This window comes from Filicampus tigris, chromosome 8 (assembly GCF_054856515.1).
Source record: "Filicampus tigris isolate MCC_2025a chromosome 8, RoL_Ftig_1.0, whole genome shotgun sequence".
NCBI classification, from domain to species: domain Eukaryota; kingdom Metazoa; phylum Chordata; class Actinopteri; order Syngnathiformes; family Syngnathidae; genus Filicampus; species Filicampus tigris.
In genome coordinates this window covers 3,644,515-3,661,986 of record NC_141224.1, presented here as the reverse complement: position 1 = coordinate 3,661,986, position 17,472 = coordinate 3,644,515, and the positions used below count along the sequence as shown (strand labels likewise).

Below are 17,472 nucleotides of genomic sequence, written 5' to 3'. Positions count from 1 at the left end.
TTCAGGCAGTCGTAGTACTTAATGTAAAAAGTGTGAGAACCACAACCATAAAAACAACTTTGGGAGCATTCCCACCTATTTCCTTCATTGAACACCCACTGGCGAATCTACAATCCATTTCAGTGAACGTGGCTCACATTTGACATGGAACAGCTTCAGTGTATTCCGAATTGGCTGCACCTGAACAAAACAATGACATTTTGAAACGTGTTATTTAGGCGGCACTATGGTGCAATCCTGAGCTCACGTGAATCCGCAGCAGAGAGTTAAGGTCATTTTGCCCTACTAATGTAAATGAAAACATGTGTACACAGCGGCTTGAATGTCAGTAGGCCCCGTTTAATTGCTGTCCAATTTGAACAGCAGGAGGTTTTTTTTCTTTGTTCTTGTTTTAAAATGTAGTTCAGGTGTGCTATCCATATAGAACATGAATAGTGGTGATGTCATTTGCCGTGGGGCATCCCTGCAGCCCAATTTTCCAGTCAGCCTCAGCAATTAACGAGCTGTTTCAAGACTCCCTAATTGGCCGCTTAATTGACCGTTTAGAGGTAGCGAGCTGGCCTCGTGCCACCCCCCCCCCCCACGCGCTACCATTACCATCATCATCATCACCATCATCGCTATCCCCAATGTGGGAGTCCATCCACCCGTCACCTAGCAGCCTCCCTCTTCTATGTGCGTGCGCCTGCCTCTCCATCTCCGTGTTTTATGTCTGCGTCACAACAAGTCGCTCGCAGAGAGAGACAGAGAGCGAGGGAGGAGGAGGAGGATGAAGATGGCGTCTCTGGCGGCTTGATATACGCTGGCGGTCTCTTAGAATCAAACGGCAAAGGCAATCGGTGGCGTACGTCGAGGTAAAAGAAAGGGCAAAACAACAAAAAAAAAAAAAAAAACGAGAGGAGCAGAAAGCACGGACGCGTGCTGGCTTGCTACTTGCTCTCCCTCCTCCTCTTCCTCCTGACTGACACTTGCACGCATGCACAGGCAGCCAGCGGTGAGGAGGAAGGTGATGATGAGGATGAAGATGATGAGGAGGAGGATGCACACGCAGCCTGGCCGCGAATCGGCTTGACCCCGACAGGAAGGACGGAAGGAAATCGAACGCGAGGAGTTGGACTCGACAGAAGGTAGGCAAGTTTTGCTGCTGCTCAAAGTGGACGCAGCAGCAGCCGGTCCTGCGGTGCTTGGACGTCGCTCGCTCGCTCGCGTGCTCATCTCGTCTTCTTGTGCACCTCAAACCAAAAAAAAATATTAAAAAAAAAATAAAAAAAGACGAAGGGAGACAGAGGAGGCGTTTAACCCCACTGACGACGTATCCAGCCAGGCAGGAGAAAAGAAAGGGGAAGGGGGGGGTTGGGGCTGTAAACACCTCCTCTTCCTCTCCCTCGTCTTGCTCTTCCTCCCGGCCATCTCTAGTCGTCATCCAAGTGTTGAGCGCATAAATCGCATTTTCCGTTGGCACGCTTGTGTGTGTGTATGTGTCGGAGGGGCAAGGATGGGGGGCGTGAGCGAGGGAGACGATGTGCTGGCCAGATGGAGCGACGGGCTTCTCTACCTGGGCAACGTCAAGCGGGTAAGTGCTTTTGTTTTTTTCTTCAGTTTTTTTTTTTTTTTTTTTGCTATGTGACGCCCGCCGCTTTGTGTCAATCACTGTACGCAACCTCCCCCACAAACCCCCTCCCCCCCCCCCCCGACCGACCTCAGGTAGACGGCGTCAAGCAATGCTGCCTGGTCAGATTCGAAGACAACTCCGAGTTTTGGGTCCTGAGAAAAGACATCCACTCCTGTAAGGAAAACTCTTCTCAGCTCTCTTCGTTGCTTAAAGTGCAAGTCGAGTGCAACATTTCATTGGCAAGAATGTGTTGCGTGTGGTGGAAAGACGACTTTCCTGGCCAAGGAATGAAGCAGATGAATCCATCCGTCCATTTTGTTTTGCACTTGTCGACTGAAACTGGCGTCAGCGTGCCCTCGGGCTCGCATTGTGAACATCACGAGACCTAACAGGTGAACTGTGAGGTTGGCAATATGAGCCCATAGACGTCGATTCCGCTTGACAGCAGGGGGCACTACGCATAATGCCACCGAGGCCATTTTCATCAGAATGGCGCCTTTAGACTCGCGGGTCACAGAAAACGTTCTTGCAAAGAAAACGTTGGCCCCTGTAAAACCAGTTCCGCTCCACTTAAGGCTACTTTCACACTGCACTAACATTGGCAATTCCGATTTGTGGTTAAATCCGATCTTTTGATGTAGTTGTTTGACGTGACAAAAGCAAAATGCGACTTGTCATGTGAAGCGAAGGCGTCTGTGAAGTGACACACATGCTCCTTCGTGCGGCATGTCGCTTTTGTCCAACAATTGTCACCTTTTGATGCCATAAATGTCGGATGAAAGCACTTACATCCGTTTTGGTCAGATTTTGAAAAAAAATAAATAAAATTACTGTTCGTGTTGACATGTAAAAATTTGTTACATGGCACGTGGGGTCAAAAACAAACAAAGGAAAAACAAATGAGAATTGACCCGCAGTGTGAACGCAGCCTTTGTTGCTGCGTGTTGTTAAGAAGCTCACAATTCCGTTTGATTTCAGTTCTTTAGGTGCCGATTAATTTTGATCCAATTTAAATGCTTTGATAGCAATTCAGTATGAAAGATACTGTACATACATGTGTGGCATGTCACTGCACATGGTGAAATAGGACTTCTGAAAATACACAATTTTGGACAAGAATAACTTATTTGTGTCTACTGAGTACAAAAGTAAAAAACACAACAGCTCTGTATAAACACTGATAAATCATTCACTGCCAGACATTTTCAGACCCTCGTTTATCCTAACGTTTGACATTTTTTTTAAACAAAATATAAATACCTGTAAATTCCTGGGATTGAATGGCTGGACTGTGAAAATAAATTTGTCTTTGGCGGTGAATGAGATAAAGTGCTACCGCTGCAATAATCGATTAGTTTGTCGATTATTTTGGCAATGAATCAACGAATCAGCTAAAGGGGCTGCGTTGGGGGTTCGATGCCCGGCCATTGTGAACATGTGGAAGCGCCCTTGAGCAAGAGAGTGAACCCCCAGTTGCTTCCGATGCTGTGTCATCGCTCGGTTGGCGAACGAGGAGGCAGTCAGCGTTAAAGCGCTTCTTTGACTACCTCGAAGGTAGAAACGTGCTATCCAAGTGAAAGCCCATTTATCATAAGAGAACGTTTTTAATTCCGTCGCTTTTTTCAAAAACGAATGCAGAAAATGCACACAAAGACTGCTGATGATTCATTTACTGGTTTGGTCTGTAACCTATTAGACAATCGACAAAAATGTCCATCATTGTCGTCCAAAGTCAAAGCAGATGTTTGCAAATGTCATATTTGGAATCAACACAAAGATAAGCAGTCTGCTTTCATGGAGAACATGCGAAAAGAGAACATATTTCCTGTTGAGAGGCTGAAATTTGGAGGCTTTGAACCATTTGAAGTTAAACACGGTCTCAAAATGATTCATGGATTCACAAAATTGCCGTCGATTCATTTGACAACAGATTAGTTGCCGATTAATTGTTGCAGCTTTCATGTTATTCCTCCCCTTCTTCTTGTCCAGTTGCAGCCGGCGTGGAAGAAGTTTGCTGTATCTGCGAGGCCCCGCCTCTTAAAGAACCCCTCGTAAATTGTCTGAAATGTCGCCACGGTAAGGAGGAGCACCTCATCACGCACCGTCAACTTCCTCCCGCACCGACCTTGAACATCTGACTCGGGAAGGAAAAATAAACAAGGCGCTGTCATAAATGATCAATGTGCCCCCACCCGTCGACACAGCCCCCCCAATTCCATCGTGGCTGGAAGGGAAGCCAATGACATATTTGGGGGAAAAACATTAGCGGCGAAAGATAGGAGGTGGCGAGTGGGAATCTTGATTGATGCGTGATTGATGGTGGCGCTTGGCCCAACAGCCGTCAGACAACGCACGGCTGCTTTCAAGAAAAATGCTTGCGCTCCAAAGCATAGACGGCCCATACAATGAAGACAGGAATGGAGGGCAACGTCGCCGCCATATTGAATGTGGCAAAGTCTAGCCATGGCTGAAGCCGGGAACAATACAAATGGTCAAAATACAAACAGTAATGACGGACCGATTAACTGGCAGCCGTTTTCATTTTATTCATCTTGCTTTTCTTTTTTTTCAATCCATTTAGGAAGAGATTCCTCATTGGCTTTAGACAGCAACATATAGATAGAGATATATAGACACGTAGATGATGATTCACATTCGCTGGGTTTGGCCTGGAACATGTCAGAAAACTGGCACAAATGTTGATCTCTGTTTTCCTAATTCAAAGCAGATGTTTGCAGATGTCTTAATTGAATTGAACAGAGACAGTCGGTCTGCCTTCATGGAAGAAATACGATTTCTTGCCGAGATTCTGACATTTCGGAGAATTTGCCCAGTATCAACAAGGTCTTTAATCGATTCATCGATTATCCTTATCATTAATAGCTGCGGATTCACTTGATAATTGTTACGTAGTCGATGAATCAACGCATTGTTGCACCTCCAATCATACGTGTGCCATTGGAGCACAACAAGCAAGTGGAAATAGCAAGATGACGCTCAGCCTCAGAGAGCAAAGGCAGGAAACGTGCTGAGATTTTGCCGTCTGACAAACATGGCTGCTGTCAGCTAGTGTGCGTGCGCGCGTGTGTGGGGGGAATGACCTGATAAATAGACTTGCTGCTCCCAGGACACAAATAGCGTCATAAGGGGAAGCCCGGCCGCTGTGCCATTCTTGCCACTCGAGCAAAATGCCAATGAAAGGCCTTCTCGCCTCCCGCCGCAGGTTACCACGCCGAGTGCCACACGCCCAGCATCGAGCCCGAAGCCGACAGCGAGTCCTGGATATGTCGCCAGTGCGTCTTTGCCGTCGCAACCAAGGTCGGAACGCTCACACCACACGTCGGCTACACCTGCGCAAGCCAGTCATGTGCTGCACTAAAAACAAGCTCATGCTTGAGGATTCTCAAAGTGTGTTTACCGTACTGGTTGGCTTATTTCGCCGTGTTAAAGTGCAAGACAACCCGGATATATTTTTTTTCCAGAATATGTTCTATGCAGGCCCACTAGTCGAAACAAGGCACTCTGATTTTAAAAAATTTCCGAAAAAAATGACCATCTGCCCATTAAAGCCTCGTCCTGAAATTCCAGAGAGGCGGAGCCATCAAGCGAGGCCGCTTTGCCCGTCTGATGCACTTCATGAAGTTGCGGCTGCCCTATCAGCTGACGTCGTTGGACTGGGATGCGCAGCATCTGTCCAATCAGCAGCAGTGTTACTGCTACTGCGCCGGACCTGGAGAGTGAGTGAGCCCAAAGTCTTCAAACGGATGCAAACGTCTCATGGAGGACGTGGCTCACTGAACGTTTGTTTTTGCTGACGTGTAGGTGGAACCTGAAGATGCTGCAGTGCGCAAGCTGCGGCCAGTGGTTCCACGAGGCCTGCACTCAGTGTCTCACCAAGCCGCTCCTCTACGGCGACAGGCAAGTGTGCTGGAACTCAGGCCTGCCGATGGCGGACGCCTCGGATGCTACTGTAGGCTAGCAACAGCGCTAAGCAGCTGGTCCGTTTATCACCTTCAGCCTGCAGCGTGGCTACCCTTCCGCCGTCCGCCTATCCACCTTTTTTTGTACGACCAAATAGTAATCGCTTTATAGACCGCTCCGCCTATCATTTTAAACGTGCTTCTGTTAGCGTTTCCGTCTACCAACTTGGACCGACGTTAACTCTCCCCGCCCCCTGCTGAGCGATGTTTGAAACGAAAGACGAATGCCTCACCGCGGCCGGACTAAATGCGTCTCCTTTTAGGACCCTGAAGCTGTCAAAAAGCCTCAGCCGAGGCGAACGGGTAACGGAAGCTTCACCGCGGCCACTGCGAAAATAGACGATAGACAATTACGTAGACAGAAAAAAATTGTTTTCAAGGTTCCCGTCTTTCGTTTATTGCCGAACAAAACGGCCGTCCGTCATATGCAGATAGGCGGACCGGTCCGTCACATAGGTGGAATGGCAAGCTCTGGCGCTAACAATACCTCACACATCGAAATAAGGCTACACGATAGAGGGTTATATGATATCGTACGCGAGATGTTTTTTAGCGCACTTCAGTATGTCTTTACAGTGGTTAGCGAGGCGATATGGACCGGGCCAGCTCACCAATAGCGAAATCCACAAATAAATGACCATTTAATTGCATTGAAAAAAACCCCCCAAAAAAATCTGAAAATTGTAACACTTTGCTCCCCGTTTGCTCAACTGGCTCTTTGTTTACTCGCCTTCCGCCACGCGCAAGAACGTTGAACTCGTGTTAGCGAGCGGCTCTCCCACCACTAGGGCGTCTTTCATGTTCACAGAACAGAAAGAGTGACGAGGCTGAAGGCTTGGCGGGCCTCTCTCGTGCCTAATAAAACGTAGCCATCCATTAAGTTGGGATTGTCATTAGCCAGCTGGCTTTAACGCCCGCCTCGACAGCACGTTATTACCCGAGCTATCGGGGGAGTCGTGCTTGTCGTCGCCTTTTGATTGACAGCCAGAGAGAAGGCGAGCCGGCGTTTAGCTGCCACATCTGCCCGGCAGGTGATGCCTGAGTCCTCGTACGGAATAGTAAACACGTTGACGTATGCGATGCGCGTTTCATTTGCGCCACCCGCACGCCCAATCACCCCCCCCCCCCCCCGCGCATGACCTTCAGCCGACTGATGCGACACAATATTGTTGCCATGTCAACCGCGATCCAGCGTCGGCAGCTAGCAGAGCAGCAGCGACTCGAGCGGGATGGCGGCGTTCAGCTGCCACGCCGGCACTGAACAGCCATCCCACGCCGTCTTGTTCTTTTCAAAGCGTCGTTTTCAGCTGCAGCCACGCCCTGCCGTACGGCGAATCATCGTGCCGAGAAGTGAATTTGCGAAAAGCGAACCCTGACAATACGCTGCTTGGCAGCACTGCATTACCGAAACTTCCTGGTGTGGTTTGACAGTAATGCGGAAGTGCAAATCCAAAGCGGAAACTGGATTGACATTAGCGCTTAGCTTGAAATGTTTTGGGATGTGGAGCGTGTCAGCTTCGAGGCTTTCTTGTTTGCACTTTTTTTTGTTGTCGTCGTAAGGCTTACTGGGGTGTTTTCTTTGCCTTTGTTTCAGGTTTTATCAGTTCCAGTGCTCAGTGTGTAACAAAGGACCAGAGACCGTCAAAAGACTCCCCATGACCTGGTGATGGTGGTAAATTTGGCCAAGGTTGCCGTATATGAAGCAGCTAATCTCCTTTCTTTGTCTGCAATGCAGGGTGGACTTGGCCCACTTGGTGCTCTACCACCTTTCCCTGTGCTGCAAAAGGAAGTACTTTGATTTCGACCATGAAATCTTGTCCTTCACCAACGAGAACTGGGACTCGTTGCTCCTGGGCGCGGTACTGTGAATCCTCCGCTTAAAAGCACCATGATGAAATCCTGCGAAATGCTGCGGGCATTTTTTTTTTGTGTGTGTGTGTGTTTTTTGCAGTGGAGACTTGAAGCCCATTAACTGTCATTAAAGTCGAATTCAAAGCATTCGAAAAGTGCAAACTTGACATCAGCTTAAAAACAGAAAAAGGAGCCATTAGAAGATGATGACCTGATGCGATTATAAATTTGGTTTGGGAGGAAGAAAAAAAACCTTTTTGGTACTACAGTGAACCCCTGTTTACGTATGTCCGGACAACATAAGCACACCACAAGTCCGACCCTCCCTAAAATTATGGGACGTACCTAATTGGGACCCCATAACTTAGATATGTATTCAGGACCTGAAAACTAAGGTACTATATACACAATTGGAACCTTTTAGTAAGCTACCTTTTACTTCTTTACTTTGCTTTTAAATGTCTTCAACTCTTGTTGTAAAATGCTTTTAAATGTGGTACTTTTAATTTTGCAAAGCACATTGAACTACCTTGTATATGAAATATGTATAGGAAATAAAGCTGCCTTGGCTTGTCTTTAAACAAGGTATGTACCGAACAGTGACCCAAAAACCTAGCGCCATAGCTAACCGGGACCTTAAAATTAAGGGACGACCCCAAGGGACTTTTTCAAAGTATTTCTTAGCCCCTGTTTTCACTCTCGCCCACAGTTCCTCCACAGTTCTGGGACAAGGCGGTATTACACTGAAGCCACGAAACACTAAATTGACATTTGCATGACCTTGTGCGTCAACGTTCGGATGAAGCACGACTGAGCGGGGGAACACTGCGATAGCAATTTACAATGAGTTGAAAACTTTGTTTTTTTCCAAGCCTTTGATTTTTGCCCGCGTGAAGCGTTTGACTTTTGTTTGCGCAGCTCTCCGACACGCCGAGGCAAGAGCGATGTCACAACATCCTCAACGCACTCAACTCCCAAAAGGACCGGTGAGATGCCGACAAACTGCGCCGACGGCAGCCTTGCCTCCGTTGACTTATTGGAGCTTCGTGTCACCGCTCAAGATTTGGTGGTTCTTACTTTTCCGCCAATTCGGGAGAGACAATATTTTCCACACTGCAAAAATGCTCATGATTATGGCCAAAATGATAATCACAATTACTCTGGATCAATATTGTAATCCTGATTTTAATCACAATTATTCATCATGTTGGGGAAAACAACAAACAATATGGAAACAGCTTTTAGTGCAAAATGAAACCCTCAAATGATTGTTTTCCCGTTTTAGAATAAAACGATTATTAGGGATGCAACGACCAATTATTTGAAAAGTCAATTCATGTTTGATTCCCACGATAGAATTAAGAACGATTTGTCAACTTCAATTCTCAAACCCTACATTTCAACGAGTTCCAAAGCATTTCAGTCGTGAATTCCACAGAAATAATTTCTTGCGCTGTCATGACAAACGGCGTCCAACCTGTTTCATGCACCAAAAGAGGAGCAGGCTCACTTTGGCAAACGCACAAGCCGCTTTTCTTTCTTTCTTTTTTTTTTTTTTTTCGCACACAGGTTTGTCTCTGGCAAAGAAATCAAGAAGAAGAAGTGTCTTTTCGGGCTTCAGGTTCGAGCCCCGCCCCCGCTGTCGTCGGATTCGTCGCCCCTGGTCACCGAGCCGCCCATCAACATCTCCCACCGCAGAAGGTCAGCGTCTCGTCTGCTCACAAAACCTTCGGCAACCTTTCCATGCTAGTTAACGCTTGTTCATTTTGACACTTCACTGTCATTGTGAAAGGGGCGCTTAAGCACAATTTGACGTCTGCCACGAATGCACTTGTGAAAAGGGGCCAAGTTTAAGGGGCAAAGGAAGCCCGCTTCATATCGAAAGCAATGAAAATAAACACCTAAGACAATCATCTTTCAAGACATCAGTCAACAGTTTGAGTCCAACTAGGTTGGCTTGGTGCAACTCTTATCATGCACTGCCACAACTTGGGTGTGTTTGGATGTCGACAGTGCACCGACAAGTACAAAGTAGACCCTCTTTTGGATGCTGCGATGAGTCTGAATAATCCTCATCCACTGTTGAAATTGCGCTCATATTTGTTAACAATTTTCACAACGCTCATATGATTTCAGCTTGCAGTTTAAAAAAAAAAAGGTTAAAAAACGGACGGAATGCAAGGACGGAGGTGCTTTAAAAGGCCGAGGACGGACGGGGTCAGAGGACGCTAATTTTTATGAATAAGGACAGAGGGACGAGGACTACCCAGGTCACGGACGGAGGGGCAAAAAAGGGTCAGCGGGTACGTGTCGGTCCACGTATTGTATCGTATGAAGTCAGCGCTCCATCTAGTGGCCAAACAGCACAAGGACATTATTCTGAGTGGCTAGGTTTACATTTACACATATTTACAGAGCTGGGCAATCGCCTAATCGCCACCGAGTTCACATCTGCATTTTTAAATGACCCACGAGTCAGCCAAACGGCGTCGAGAACGGACTTAACCTGCCTGCGCAGACGCAATGACGTGCCACATATTGTTTTGATTTCACCGATCACCAGGCTGTGCGTGTGTCAAGTTGTTTGATATATTTTTTTGCCGCGTGTTTGCTCGGGCGCCGTGACGCGAGGATTACGTTCTCAGACGAGGGACAGACTGGGACCACGTGGGTTGTTTAAATACGCAGACGGGAACTCGGTGGCGGTTAGGCGATGCCCAGCCCTGCACGTTTATTTGGATTAAATGTCTGATCGGAATGAAAATGCTTCATGTACACACCCCATTGGGAATATTCTAAGCCCAGTCCGATCAAGATTTTATTCCGAACGAGAAGGGTGGTTTATGTCGATCGATAATCTGATTGGTGCACATGAAAGCACTTACTACAACATTTTGGAACAAACCGTGTTTACCGTGCATGTCTGTGACGTCAGTGTACGCGTTTCTGTTCTTCGCCGCAAGCTAGTAGAAGCGGAGCGAGCGAAGGACATGGCGGGCACAAGACTGAACTGGTCATTAGGAAGTGTTAACTCGACGTAATAGCGCAAACGGGAAAAATATGTAGAAATGGATGGAGCGATGTTCTGTTGACACAGAAGTTGCGACATAATTTTAATCCGAACTCTGATCGGATCCAAGAAATTTAGTCCATGTAAACGTAGCCAGTGACTCCAACACCGAACAGCATTCGTGACAAAGTAAGACTGCGTCGGCCCGTTCTTATTTTGAATAGGGTTCTTCGTGATCCACCTTGTTCAATGTGCGTCATTCGTAGCCTTGAAAACGTCGGATGTCGATACCGCCGTAAACGAGAGGCCCTCTGAAAAGAAATTGTCAATCCGCATTTCATCTTCATGCTTGGTAATTTATACACAAAATGGGAGGATGCGTTTCTTTTTCTCCGTGGCTACATCTCATTAGCATAGTAATGACTGTGTGTGTGTGTGTTGATGTTTTTTGATTTGCCGCGTTTGCGTTTCAGCCCGCTGTCGCTGGCGTGCCAGAGGCGGCTCTCGGGCCCGGAGTCACGCAAATCAAAGCGCCGCATCATGGAGACGCAGGTCAGTGCTGTCCAAATAAGCCGTCACTCAGTCCGACGCCGTTTGTTTGGCCGTGTCCCGCCAAAGCTGATGCTTGACGCTGTGTTCAAAACGCAGGACTTCACACTAAATATTAATCGAATAACATGACAAAATCAAATAAATCAGACTCACCAGAGACGCTAATGATTGAAGGGGAACGGCGTGGCACACTGTGTGAGCTGCGCGGTGGATGGCAGGATGGTTTGAGCCAAAACTTGCTCAAAGGTTGCTCTACTCGCATCATATGCAGGGAGTCTGCTTAGCTGTTTCCTGGGTTTTGGTCACATGATATTTGAGGGGTACTTGTGACGTTAATTTTGGTCGCCAGCAGAGGGCGACATTGACCAACATGGCAGTGTTTGAGGAGTGACGAATGATTGTTTGATTCGCTATTTGTCAGTGTGAAAGAGCCGCAGGGCAGTGCACGTGGACGACAGTGCCCGAGTGCCGGCGTGCCCATATTTGGAAGTGTTGACGTAGCTGTCTACCAGGAGGTAAACAATGATTTAAGCCAAGAAGTATATTTGATTGCTGCAAAAGATTTGAACAAAGAGGAGATGACGAGCAGCAGGAAAAATAGGCAAAGGTTTTTTGTTTTTTTTTGATAGTGTTTGTGGCAACGCGTCTGCTTCCAAGTCGACAGCGACATCAGACGTATCATTTGAAAGTGCGCCGTCAACATCCCGCTGATCAGTTGCAGCCGATTCCCGTTAAATGCCGTTGACAACACCACGTGTGTGTGGTCTTCTATTTTTACAAACGTGTCTTGCTTGGCGTCATTGATGAAAGAGCAGAGAAATCAAATGTTTCATGTCGGTATTGACGCAGTTTATCTGGATATTTATATATATTTCTTAAATATGAAATGGTCTCTCTATGTGGCCAATTTTCACCTGTGGGCGTGGACCGTGTCCCCCGCGATCAAGGGGGCTCGACTCTCGACGTGTGTCCTTAAAGGCAAACGATGATCCTGCTTCGTCTCCCGTGTCTTGTCCAGGATTGCGCGGCCCCGGTTTCGACCGACCCCATCGAGCTGCTGCCATGTTGCCACGGCTACATGGGAGGGGACGCCCTGTACGCCCCCGCAAAGCCTGAGGAGGAACTCCACCTGAGGTGACGCGCGTTCATCGGCGGCGTTTGTGCTGCCGAGGGAGTCGCGGGCGGCCCGAAGTCAATTTGTCAATGTTTCCCACGTGTGCTCTTCCTTCCGCAGTTCTCCCCCGAAGCGGATGTACGCGCTCTACCACACGGCGCTCTCCAGAGGTCTCCATCCCTGTAACAGGTCTTTGCTCTTCTACACTATCGTCATTCGCGGCCGTACAGCAAAGTTTGATGGCGAGGTGGCACCGATGATCGACTCATCCGCAACAAACAGATTATTAAATGAATCGATAACTATTTTGGTCATCGGTTAATCGTTTGGAGACCTTGTTGACCTTCAAATGGTCCAACTTCAACCTCTTGACAGAAAATATTTTCCGATTTCTGCAATCCGCCACAAAAGGAGACTGATTGTCGTGGTTTTCAATTCAAATCAGACATTTGCAAATATCTGCTTTGACTTTGGGAAAAACAATAAGCAACATTTTTGCTCATTTTCTGACGGATGACACAGACCGAACCAGTAAGTCACAAATGTCCAACTCCAGTCCCTCCATCCTGCATTTTTTCGATGTTTCCCTCCTCCAACACACCTGAATGAAAAGATCAGCTCATCATCAAGCTCTGCAGGATGCCTGATAACCATCCTGATCTTTGCAATGTGGTGTGTTGTTGGTGTGTCAATTCATGTCTGCACATTTTCTGCACTGGCAATTTGAATGTCCTGTTTTTCCAATCGAGGGATGGAAAAAAAAAAAAATCTGATTCATCGATGAATTAATGAATTTGAAGCTCTAGTTTAATAGCTTCGAACATGAGTCCGAGATGACTGCAGACAAGCTTAGCTTGATCACAGCTTAGTTGTGGCTGAGTGGTTGTACCTCAACTCCTTTGACTCCTCCCCCAGCATGGACGACAGCTGCCGAGTAGCCCCGCCCTGCTTCCCGTACCCCCTGAACTCGGGCCAGCACCTCCAGCAGCCGGGACACAAGCAAGCGGAGGCCATCCTGCTACGCGACTTGCCGCCGTACCCGCAGGCGGACGCGCTCGGCAACGGCGGCGGCGGCGACGGAGCGGAGGACGGCCGGCTTCCCAGGAGCTGGGGCGGAGGCGAGGCGGTGAGAATCCTGGCCAGACGCGTCACGCCGGACGGGAAGGTGCAGTACCTGGTGGAGTGGGACAACGTGGGCTTGTATTGAACGCCACACACGGACTGAAAGGCGCAAAAGAAGACGAAAAGGTGGCAAAATGCAGCGGGTTGCATTGCGTGGTGGCTCGAGCGTGCTCAGCGCTCCTGACTCGATGTTGCCGGGACGTTTGTACGGTTGCCTTTTGGAGGCCGAGGCTCCTCCAGCCCGGCCGGTGGTTGACGGCGCAGGAAGCGGGCAGCTCCGCTTTCAAGCGGCTACAAAACCTTCAAAAGCGGACGAGTCCTTTTAGTGCAGCGGTGCCTTGAGCTAGGAGGTGAATTCGCTCCGTGACGACGCCGTCAACACAAAACACTCGTATCTTAAACCACCCTTCAACTTTGAATCAGGTTCCAAGCGCCCCCCCCCCCCAAAAAAAAGTTGTAATGCGTTCTTTCATGGTAAAAGTAACACTCTATGATATTGTACATTATAAAAACCTAATTGCTATTACCTGTCTGTGTGTTGCACCACAACTATCCATTGCTTAAAGGGTTAGAAAACCACCACAGATGCTAGTCGTTAGCCCATCGATGGAGTTTCCCATTCTCTGTTAGCATTAAGCTAACCAGACTCTTGTATGCAGAGTGATGTGGTTGCTTTAATTAAATACACATGTCATTCACTCTTTGTTTCGTGTTTAGTTTAACAGTCAAAATCAAGTTTCTGCTCACACGTCAAAGCAAAACAAAACAAAGAGCGGCCAAATGACAGCTCGTATCTCACAAAACTCGTAAGCCGGGTCACTAATCTCGTATCATCTTTCCTCATTGAATGAATGGAGATGCCATTCATTCGTTCCAGCGCCCCCCCCAAAAAGCTAACTATTTTGTAATGTATTTTTTTTCTGATTAAAAATATCACCCTATGATATTTTTTCTAAAAACATATTGTAATGACACAAAGAATGAAACTGTTTTTGTCAAACGTCAGCAGTAAAATACATATACAGATAGTCGATAAAGCATATAGGCCTTTGAGTATTATCTGTGTTGCTCCACCGTTTGTGTTCAAATATCTGTTAGCCCATCTATGGCATTTTGCTCTTTAATTAGCATTCAACAAACCGGACTCTTGTATGCAGAGCTACATTAAAGGTTTTTGCTTACGTCAAAGCAAAAAGGTAAAGAAATAAATGAATGCAACCATCCAAACTACGGCTACGTCGGGTCACTCGTATCTCAAGGCACCTCTGGGTGATAGAGTCACCAGTACAAAGTTTCCACAACAGTCGAGAGTTTGCGAAAGTCTTTTGAAGACTTGCGTCAGTTGATGAAGGTCGCGTTGGACACGGCCAGCTTAGCTCAGGCGGGAGGCGCCCCGGTTTTCCCACGGTGACGACGGAACGCAACCGGCGTCCATCACTAACAAGTTTGACGAGTGGCAGTTTGAGTAAACACGAGGGCTGTGCATCTCTCCAATAAAAAACAAATGGACACATATTTCGATGCGTGGGGTGTGATACGATTCAAGGACGTTTCGATTTTAAAGTGACCAACCCAATTTGTTCCAATATGTTATGGCGGAGTTGGAGAGTCTCCGTGATGTCAGTGGGCAATCGAGGCAGCCACTTAAAAAAAAAAAAAAAAAAAAGAATAATCCACACTCTAGTTATTGTGATTTAAATAATATTATACTATATTATACTACAGGCCTACCTGTGGATGAAATGGTGAAGCATGTCGACTCAGTGGCCGAAATGTACGAGAGTACGTAGCGCACAATGCGCACTGAATGGGGGCCATGGAATGTGATCAACTGAAGTGGATCAAACTCAAAATCTTCCATATCTGATATTAAGAAAGCAAGAGCGTTTTGATTTCAGCCCAGTCGGGCCAGTCAGGTGGGGGGCCCCGGGCCATCGGGCCACCATTCATGTCGGACCCCGTCTGCTTTTATTTTGGAAAACAAGGATCAACATTTTCGGATGGATGTCACAGACCAAAGCCGTCATTGAATCACAATCAAGTTATGTTTGTGCCCTCTCAACACTGTCAATTTCAAATCATGTTCTGCTATTGAAGAAAAGGATGGAAATGAAAAAGTTTTTTATGCCATTCATAGATTAATTGGAAAAAAATAATGGAAATATTGCAGTCCTAAAAACACTGAAAAACAGGAAGTACTTGTGATGTAAAGTATTCACGCAGCGTCCTTCCAAACCTCCAAACTTTGGAAACTGGGGACCGCACCCTTCAACAAAAAAAAAAAGCTGTGCCACCTCGCCGTCACCTGGAGGTTGACAGACAGTCCTCTTATTGGATGATGTCGCTTTGAGATTGTAGCTTGCTTAACTAATATTTGATACATACAGTATTTGTCATACATTTATATTTAGTCTAATGTATGTATTTGTGTTTTATTATTATTAATATTATTACGCAGCCACGTTATACTGCTGTTGTATTTCTCGCAGTGGTTGCAAAATCGTTCATTGGGTTGGACCAACCAGATCGCCTTGCGAAACACGACAAACAAACCTCTTGACATTCCAAACGCACAACAAATATTTCGGTTTGCAGCAAATTACTTTGTGATTTGTTTTTCTTTGTATTTGATGCGGAATAGCCACGAGCTAAACTGCCGCTGGCCACTTTGCAAATTTGGTCGACCGCATAAAATTGAACGCAACAGATTTGCATCTGCCGCAGTTGCGCTCAGATGAAACTTGACTGCCACAAGGACCGTCCGGCTTCACGCGCAAGCCGACCGCTTGCTGCCACAAACATAACACAAAACAAAACCAAAGTGCACTATCACCGTAAAACGGGGTCTCGTTCACCTTTCAACATGATAACCTTCTCATTGCAACGTGATAAAAATGCGAGGTTTGAACTAGTTTGCCGTTTTAACATGACACGTCCCGTTCTAACAGGCCAATAAGTACGTTTCCCGTTTCAATGTGCTAAGGTTGATTTCCGCGTTGGACAAAACAAAAGGAAGCTGCTGCGGTCACTGGCCGAGTCTTTAAAGTATGCCCGTCAAACTCTGTTGAAACACTTGGCCCTTTGATTTTGGAGGGTTTTGTTCTCTGAATTTTAGAAGAGCAGCATAGTTACGTTAGATTTCTAAGAAACACACAGGACTCCTGAAATGGAGACAATTGCTTCGTTTTGTTTTGCTGAATGTTGAAGTCAAATTTAGCACATTTTAACGTGATAACGCGTGAAATGTGTCACATTTTGACAGGAATTTATGATACTGAACTTTTGTTTTGTGTTGTTATGTAAATTTATGATAGAAAACAAACTTTAAAATGGAAGTTTGCCCCAAAATGCTCTTTACAAGAATATGTTCTATGCAGGGCCACTAGTCTAAACAGAACATTCTGATTAATATTGCTTTTGTGGAATAAGAGTTAATCCATCGGTAAAATCCACCTGTTTCTGTCAATCTCAATGGGCGGCCATTTTGTCACTTCTGTCGACTGAAAATGACATCACAGTTGCTCACGGCTCAGATAACGACCAATCATGGCTCAGCTTCAGAAAACAGATGAGCCGTGTTTGGTTGTTACCTGAGCCCTGAGCAACTGTGATGTCCTTTTCAGTCGACAGCAAGACACAAAATGGCCGCCCCCCTGAGATTGACAGAAACAGGTGGATTTTACTACTTAACTCATATTCCACAAACACAATAAAAATCACAATGTCATGTTTAGACTAGTGGAGCTGCATTAACCATATTATTGTAAAGAACATTTCGGCGTTGACTTCCTTTTAAGTTTCAATCAAGGCCTCTTTTGTTGCACGTCACAGAGTGAGGGAGGAGCCGGCGCTTTTTTAAAAATTAATTGATTTAAATATTTTCGATGTTTGTCACCAGGAGAGCGTGATCGAAAAGTTTCTATTTTCTATTTTCAAAAGCACCGTGCTTGATACGGCACGTGCAAAGTTTGTTGATTTGCGTTGCAAGTTGCATCAGCTGATACAAACAATGGACAAGTTGCTTTGTGTTGTTCCAACGCAGGAGACGGCGTCACACTTTGCAGCCCCTCAAGTGACTTTGTAGCTTTGTATTAGGGACCGAAGAGGGGCTGCGGTGTTGAATGTACTTTAGTGTGTTTTCTAATGCTATGTTTGTACCTGTCAAGTGCTCGTTTTAGGTTGTTCTCTCAAAAGGAGGAGGGAGGGAATAAAGACGCACATGTTCTGGAAC

General features: G+C 46.5%; 1 protein-coding gene across 4 annotated transcripts; it reads left to right on the top strand.

The window, feature by feature from the left end:
* Nucleotides 1-613: 613 nt before the first annotated feature.
* On the top strand, nucleotides 614-16,671 carry phf1 (PHD finger protein 1). 4 transcript variants are annotated; one of them, XM_086038282.1, is made up of 16 exons: nucleotides 614-854; nucleotides 985-1,127; nucleotides 1,495-1,573; nucleotides 1,705-1,786; nucleotides 3,602-3,688; nucleotides 4,836-4,930; nucleotides 5,201-5,349; nucleotides 5,435-5,530; nucleotides 7,187-7,255; nucleotides 7,328-7,451; nucleotides 8,362-8,429; nucleotides 9,013-9,144; nucleotides 10,927-11,005; nucleotides 12,024-12,139; nucleotides 12,240-12,308; nucleotides 13,035-16,671. In XM_086038282.1, exons 3-16 carry the CDS (start codon nucleotides 1,496-1,498, stop codon nucleotides 13,324-13,326), a joined length of 1,536 nt encoding a protein of 511 aa, XP_085894408.1. In that variant the 5' UTR covers nucleotides 614-854; nucleotides 985-1,127; nucleotide 1,495; the 3' UTR covers nucleotides 13,327-16,671. The 4 variants fall into 4 exon arrangements, with proteins under 4 accessions (XP_085894408.1, XP_085894407.1, XP_085894406.1 ...); XM_086038281.1 differs by having other exon boundaries at nucleotides 1,488-1,573; XM_086038280.1 differs by having other exon boundaries at nucleotides 985-1,129; nucleotides 1,481-1,573.
* The last annotated feature ends 801 nt before the right edge of the window (nucleotides 16,672-17,472 follow it).

Coding starts and splice junctions, on each gene's coding strand:
- phf1 (XM_086038279.1), top strand. CDS start 1,496: ATGGGGGGCGTGAGCGAGGGAGACGATGTGCTGGCCAGATGGAGCGAC. Junction 1,787..3,601: donor GAGAAAAGACATCCACTCCT/GTAAGGAAAACT, acceptor CTTCTTGTCCAG/TTGCAGCCGGCGTGGAAGAA. Junction 3,689..4,835: donor TTGTCTGAAATGTCGCCACG/GTAAGGAGGAGC, acceptor CTCCCGCCGCAG/GTTACCACGCCGAGTGCCAC.